At 50.1% G+C, this 7636-nt stretch overlaps 1 protein-coding gene across 1 annotated transcript; it reads left to right on the top strand.

The window, feature by feature from the left end:
- The first annotated feature begins 421 nt into the window (after nt 1-421).
- LOC136000305 (olfactory receptor 14J1-like) lies at nt 422-1009 on the top strand. The gene has a single exon (XM_065654083.1). The coding sequence runs from the start codon at nt 422-424 to the stop codon at nt 1007-1009; it is 588 nt and encodes a 195-aa protein (XP_065510155.1).
- The last annotated feature ends 6627 nt before the right edge of the window (nt 1010-7636 follow it).

Genomic DNA, 7636 nt, shown 5'->3' with positions numbered 1-7636 from the left:
TATTCCCAGAGAAGTCTCATCTAAAGAGTCACTGTCTTTTCCTCCTTGCACAGGTCCTCATGCCCACAGGCAGCAAATGTCCAACAGCAGCTCCATCACCCAGTTCCTCCTCCTGGCATTCACAGACACACGGGAGCTGCAGCTCTTGCACTTCTGGCTCTTCCTGGGCATCTACCTGGCTGCCCTCCTGGGCAACGGCCTCATCATCACCACCATAGCCTGTGACCAGCACCTCCACACCCCCATGTACTTCTTCCTGCTCAACCTCGCCCTCCTCGACCTGGGCTGCATCTCCATCACTGTCCCCAAATCCATGGCCAACTCTCTGTGGGATACCAGGGTCATATCCTTTGCAGGATGTGCTGCCCAGGTCTTCTTTGTATGTTTCTTAATTGGTGCAGAGTATTCTCTTCTCACCATAATGTCCTACGATCGCTACGTTGCCATCTGCAAACCCCTGCACTACGGGACCCTCCTGGGCAGCAGAGCTTGTGTCCACATGGCAGCAGCTGCCTGGGCCAGTGGGTTTCTCGATGCTCTGTTGCACACGGCCAATACATTTTCACTGCCACTGTGCAAGGGCAATGCCCTGGACCAGTTCTTCTGTGAAATCCCCCAGATCCTCAAGCTCTCCTGCTCAAACTCCTACCTCAGGGAACTTGGGCTTCTTGTGGTTAGTCTCTTAGTAATATTTGGGTGTTTTATTTTCATTCTTTTCTCCTATGTGCAGATCTTGAGGGCCGTGCTGAGGATCCCCTCTGAGCAGGGACGGCACAAAGCCTTTTCCACGTGCCTCCCTCACCTGGCCGTGGTCTCCCTGTTTGTCAGCACTGCCATGTTTGCCCACCTGAAGCCCCCCTCCATCTCCTCCCCATCCTTGGACCTGGTGGTGTCTGTTCTTTACACAGTGGTGCCTCCAGCAGTGAACCCCCTCATCTACAGCATGAGGAACCAGGAGCTCAAGGATGCTGTGTGGAAACTCGTATCTTACTGTTTTCTGAAGCAATAAACTGCCCATCTGCTTCTACATAAGAGTTTTAATGTAGCTAATTGCAGGACCAGCCTGTCATCTGGATTTTCTGTTATTGCTTGGTTTTTTATTGTTTTAATGTTGTCATGCCCTTTCTAATTCTCTCTCTGCTTTTCTTTTATAACCACTGCCTGTGTAAATGAGGAGCCGTGCTCTCCTTTTCTCTTAAACAAAATAAACATTCCTGTAGTAACTTGTTTTTCACTATATCCTTCCTCCAAGGCCTTTTTGGAGGTTCAGGGAAAATTCCTGTGTAGGTGGGAGGAGGGGAAAAAAGTCCAGCCTGGCAGCACTGCCAGGGAGCACCAGTGCTTGGCCTTCCAGAGCTGTTCTCGTTCCACTCCCACACTCTCCTTCTCATCCCTTGTGTTGGTGCAAGGCCTGAGTGCTCTGGCAGCCTGGTCACCGTCCTGCTGTGTGTCAGTCCTGTGAGCGCAGGCAGGGACAGGCAATGGGCACTGCTGTGACAGAGCTGGCCTCAGGCCGAGGTGCCTCCCGTCCCTTGGGAGTGGCAGCAGGAGGCCAGAGAAACAGAGTGATTCCTTCCTCTATGTGTAAAAGGGACAGACTCTGTCTCTGAACATCCCTGGGTGCATAAGGAGTCCTCAAACCCGCTCAGAGATGGATGCCTGTTGGAACCCTCGCATTTCTGTGTGTGACTCCAGGAACAAACCTCAGTAGCTGAGTGAGATTCATCTCAGCTGCTGGGACAGGCTCATTGCAAGTGCTCCTGTCTGCTCTGTCACCCTTGCCCATGATTCCAGATTGTGCTTTCAAAAGTGACAGCAGAAACAGAGAAGTTCTGAGGTCCTTGGGAAAGGAAGATGTCAAACCCATCTTCAAGAAGGGCAGGAAGGAGAATTTGAATAATTACGGGCTGGTCAGCCTACCTCCGTCCCTGGGAAGGGAATAGGCCGCATCTTCCTGCACTAATCTGCAGGCACCTGAAGGACAAGGAAGGGATCGCTGAACCAAAATGAGCAGAAAAAAAAATGAGTCCCAAGAAATGCTCTGAACCCATTCCAGAGCTTTAGATCCCTGGGAAGGAGCTCAGTGACAGTGCAGCCCATCCAGTTGCATCTGTGTCCCTCACTGAGCAGCACAACCAGTGTGGAGTCACCGCATGGTCCTGCAGCCAACCTGCTCTGTAGAGCATCAGTGCCAGGTTGGGGCCCTGTGGGGAGCACAGGGAAGGGGCCAGGATGGGGAGAGATCAGACAGGAGCTGACCGGGGCTGGAAATTGCCTTGGAGAGAAAAATGCTGGTGTTCAGCTGCCCCAAGATAATACCCAGAGTTCAGGGTGCAGGGCCAGAAGTCCTTGCTGTCCTGGTGCTTCACCAGGCCTGGGAAGTAGCTGGAGAAGTATTGGTGTCCCCCACTTGCCATCTCTTAGTGCATCATCCCTCGTGAAGGGTGGCATGGAAAGCAAGTCTGGGACCCTGTGTCACGACTTCCACCAAAGAAGGTATTCACCCAGAAGCCACATCATTTTGCTCTGGTACTTCAGTCCTGGTGCTCATCACATGTCCTTAAGACAAACTTATGCACCCCTCTTGTCAACCTTACCCCAAAAGTCACCCCTAGACAAGGCTCCTGAGCTGGGGCCGAGCTGGAGAACTGGGGTCCAGCTGTGACCAGAGGAAGGACAAGGCCTGTCCTGGGTCCTCTAAAGGGCCGGCAGCCTCTGTGATCTCCACCAGAAAAGGCAGCATGCAGGAAACTGTAGACCATCCCCATGCCCACTGGAGGCCCTTAGGAAGAGTTCCTCTCTCCAACTATCCAGCCCAGCTTGTTGCTGCATGAACAACCAGGAGAAACTGCCCCAGGACCCTCATTCCAGACCCCATCTCCTCCACCCCATACAGGCAGTGCCCTCCCCCTTGTCACTGAGGTGGTTCCAGGGACCCAAGAGACACCTGTGAGGAGGAGATGCTGGGCAGGGATACGGTGTCCTGCAGTGCTCCTCATGGTACCTCCTGCTGGGCTTTGTGCCGCTGGTCACAACCCTCTGAACCTGGCTGTTCAGTCAGTTCTCAGTGGTGCTAAACAGGAATATGCCCATGAGCACATTGGGATGCTCTGGGAGGAGCGCGGCCATCCAGCCAAGGGCAGTTATTGTCCATCTTGACTCCGCACTGGTGTGGTCACATCTGGAGCGGGGTGTCCCAGTGGGAGGTTCCCCATTCTGGAGGAACGGGGAGGAGCTGTCGTGTGGCCAGAGAGAGTCTGGGTCATGTGTGGAGATGTTGAGAGACCCAAACTTCTTTAGCCTGGTGAAGTGGAGGCTGAGGAAACGTGCTGTTTTTGCTGAAATTGAGTTAATTTTCTTCATGCATTTTGAATCTCTCTCCTTCATAGCTACTACAGTCTTTTGTTTAGATTTGCTATGAGAATAATAACACTGTTTCTTCCCTGGGATAGATTTAATTTTTTCTTTTAGCAGCTTTACTGTGTTTGCCATTTGGTATGAAAGGAATGTCAGAACTCACTGATATCTTGGCTGTTGTCAGGGAAACCAAGGACTTCTTTGGCCATCCAGCTGCAGATGCAACTTGGCAGGAGGGGACACAGACAGGACAGCACCTGGGTTGACATGCAGGCTGACCAATGAAATATTCCCTATGATTAGCGTCATGCTCAGTCTAAAGCCGGAGCTGGCTTTTAGGGTTTGTTACACCCGTTACTTTGGGTTTTCCAGCTGGTTTGGTTAGTTCCATTCAGAAGTTTCATTCTGTCAGGAGTTCGATGTTAGTTCAGCCTTTTGCCGTTCTGCCATTTTGCAGTTGGCCTTTGGGTCTTTCTGCCTGTTGCCCTTTTGTTCTCTCTTGCTGGGATCAGGTGTTCAGCAGCACAGGTGGGGACACAGCGGGGTGAGAACAAGCTGGGGAAGCGCATGGGGTGTCTGCAGCCTGTGGGGAAACAGCCATAGGCCTGGGACAGTGTAGGATGGACTGTGGTGGAGACGGCGAAGGGCGCTGGTAAGGCTGGATATCCCTGAAAGACCCAAGAAACAGAAATGGCACCTGACCAGAGTGCGACATTGGCTACTATCATTTGGTGGCAAATGGAGGGACTGTGTTTGTCAGGCAACATGGGGGGACCACAGAGATGATTCTTGCTATTGTAGGGAGGAAATTCATGCTGCCAAAGCTCAATGAGAATTGAAGCTGTTCAATAATGTGAAGGGCAATTTAAAAAGCTTTTTAAAATATATTAATGGCAAAAAGCAAACTAGAAATAACTTTGGCCTGTTACTTGATGAGCATGGTCACCTTATTAACAGGAACATAGACAAAGCTGAGATGTTTAATGCTTTCTTCACCTTGGTCTTCAACAGTGATGATGGACTTGTGGGCCCCCATAACTCTGGGCTGGAAAACCACGGCTGTGAGAACGATAAACTCCCAAACAATCCGGAACTTGTACTGGATCTGCTACTGCAGCTGGATCCCTACAAGTTGATGAGGCCTGATAAGATTCATCCAAGATTGCTTGAAGAGCTGGGGATGTCATGATACAACCTGATGGAATGGCAGGAAGATGTGCCAGGGGAGGGTCAGCTGGACATGAGGAAAAGGTTCTTCACCCAGATGGTGCTGGAGCACTAGAACAGGCTCCCCAGGGAGGTGTCATGGCCCCAAGCCTGACAGTGTTCAAGAAGAGACTGGACAACGTCCTCAGACACATGGTGTGAACTGTGGGGTTGTCCTGTGCAGGGACAGGAATTGGACTCGATGATCCTGTGGGTCCCTTCCAAACCAGGACATTCTATGATTCTGTGTGTCCCTGAGGCAATACTTGGAAAGTATATTGCTTTTGTTGCCAGGTAAAGGCAAACTGGTCTTGTATTGAGCTGGCAGGTGGGGGTGGGCACAGTGCTGGTGATGGGGTTAGGGACGGTTGGATTTTTCGCATAAGCATTAATTTTTGCCGTTGGCAAAACATTTCTGATGTTCTGATCCCGTCTATTTCTGACCATGGGATACCAGCTTGTGCAAGGTCATTCTGCATTTGTGTCCTCATAACCCACGCTGTAATTCCTTTTGGTTTTGCTGCCTTTCCTTTATTTACCACCCAAACAGAGGGTCCCAAAATTACAGCCCAAATTTCCCCCAAGGAATTTATTAGAGCACCTACATTACCCGTAGCATTTGTCCCTGCTGCTGTCGTCAAGGGTTTTAGTGAGGCAGGTGCTCCTCTCAAAAACTGCATTTTGACAGTTGTTACTGCTACACTGTCCAGATTGGATCCTAACAGCAATGCATGAGCCATCCCCATCTGCCACATCCAATTAACACCTTTTGCATTGCACACCAGCTTCTGAGGGTTGACACTGATTTGACAGGTTCAGCATACGGTGGTAAAACTCCTGCACACAACCATTGATATGTTGTAATGCGACAACTTCACGGTCAGGAGCTCTAAGATGGGTAAGTAATTACCATACCCATCTGCTGGCTGACTTGTGAGAAGAATCCAGTGCTGCTTTCCATGGCAACACATGCAGAGCCGTTTCAGTTGCCTGGGGAGTAACCACTGCCCCGTCATCAATCTCAGGCCCTGCCTCTGGCAGAGCCAATTGATCCAGGAAAGTGGCCACGGGGGCACAGCGCTCAGTGCTGGGCCATCCCTGAACACAGGGAGTCACCAGCACGGCCGCCCCAGTCCTTGACCTTTTTGCAAACCATGGCACGGCTGTTTCTGGTGATGCTGACCGTGCCAAATGTGTGAGCTGACACAGGCAGGTCACGGGAACAACCACAAACCGCAGATGAAATGCAAAGTGTAATTTATTTTCTTTACCTTGCTAACGGGGGGATCCTCAAAAAAGCACCTGGGCAGAGGTGACACAAGCAAGAGCACAGGTGCTGCAGAGCTCAGTCCTGGCTGGATCCCAGGACCTGCTGGTTTCACCTATATATCAGGGATTCATGCAGGTGCCTTTTACCACACTGCTTTGACATTTACCCGCAATAGGGCAGGAATTTCAAGGTTGTTGGAGAAGGTGCCTATAAGACTTTCACAATTCTATGTTATATAAAGGCAGAGGTTCAACCTGCGAAGCACACGCGGCTAAACAAAAATAAGTGTGATTTGTGTTTTTCTACACCCCAGGTACAGTCACTTAAGCTTGTATTTACAAATCTCCTCCTTGCCAGTCTTCTATTATATTCCCACAACCTACAATTAGTGTCGTACTTGGTCTAAAGCTGGAGCTGGCTTTTCTGGCTAGTTACTTTCGTTAGTTCAGGTTTTCCAGCTACTTTGGTTAGTTTTGTTTGGAAGTTCTATTCTGTTGGGAGTTTTGAGTGAGTTCAGCCTTTTGCCGTTCTGTCATTTTACAGTTGGCCCTTGGGCCTTTCTGCCTGTTGCCCTTTTGCTCCCTCTTGCTGGGATCAGCTGTTCAGGACCAAGGTGCTCCCTTCTGCAAGACTGGCTGTTCCGTGTGACTGGAGTTACATGAGGGATTGCACTGAGTATATTTTTAAATTTAATTTAATTTGATTTTTTAATATTGTTTTATTTTTTATTTCATTTTATTATATACATAGTAGTAGTAGTAACAGTAGAATGTTAGTAGTAGCAGTAGTATATTATACTATACTATTTTTATTGTCTTATCAAAATGCTTTTTCTGAACCCATGGGTTTCTCCCTTTCCTTCAGTTATCCTCCTTATCCCACTTGGTCAGATGGGGGAGTATGTGAGTAGCTATTGTGGTCTTAGTTGCTGGCTGGGGTAAAACCATGACAGGGAAGAATAGTAGTAGCTCAAGAAATCCTGAAAATCACTTTCCAAGATGATGGCTCTGGAGGTCCAGAGTGGACCTCAGGATAAATAAATGTCATTCTGAGCACAGTGCTGTGTTCATTCAGAAGGACTTTGGATCAGCCATGACTTTGTGTTTCAAGGAACAGCTGGTGGGGATGGAGAGACAGCAGCACAGGTGGGGACACAACGGGGTGAGAACATGGTGGGGAAGTGCATGGGGTGTCTGCAGCCTGTGCGGAAACAGCCATAGGCCTGGGACAGTGTAGGATGGACTGTGTTGGAGACGGCGAAGGGCGCTGGTAAGGCTGGATATCCCTGAAAGACCCAAGGTCTTTGTCCCCTTGGCTATGGCTGATGTCCCTGACAGCGAGGCCGAAGAGGAGACACATGGTTGTCATGGCCATGGCACCCCATTGCCTCCTTGCACCCCCCAGGGAGTGTCACACCATTGTCCTGCACTGGGCACCATCCCCACATCCCCAGGAAGACCCCTGAGACACACATGAGGGACAGGATCTCCCTTCCCAGGGGCAGGGGGTCAAGGCTTGGCCATTCTCCTTCATCAAACAAATCAATGTCTTTCTCAGCATCAGAGCTGCTGCACTTTGCCTTTGCCTGATGCAATCACTGCCTCCAATTATCTGCTCTAACGAGTCCCTGGGGAGGCTTTGTCAGTAACAGCCCTCAGTGGGGCCCATTAATGCTTCAAGGTACTTTGGGCTTTGCTTCTGACTTGGACTTCTTGAGGAGATTCTTCAGTCTGTCCTTGGGATCTGAGGTTCATGGACTCAGCACCAAATACGCCATGGGGCTCATTAAAACACAGAAAGCCC

Source organism: Caloenas nicobarica, chromosome 32 (genome assembly GCF_036013445.1).
Source record: "Caloenas nicobarica isolate bCalNic1 chromosome 32, bCalNic1.hap1, whole genome shotgun sequence".
Lineage (NCBI taxonomy): Eukaryota > Metazoa > Chordata > Aves > Columbiformes > Columbidae > Caloenas > Caloenas nicobarica.
The sequence above is the reverse complement of the archived record's forward strand: the minus strand, read 5'-3'. Positions and strand labels throughout refer to the sequence as shown.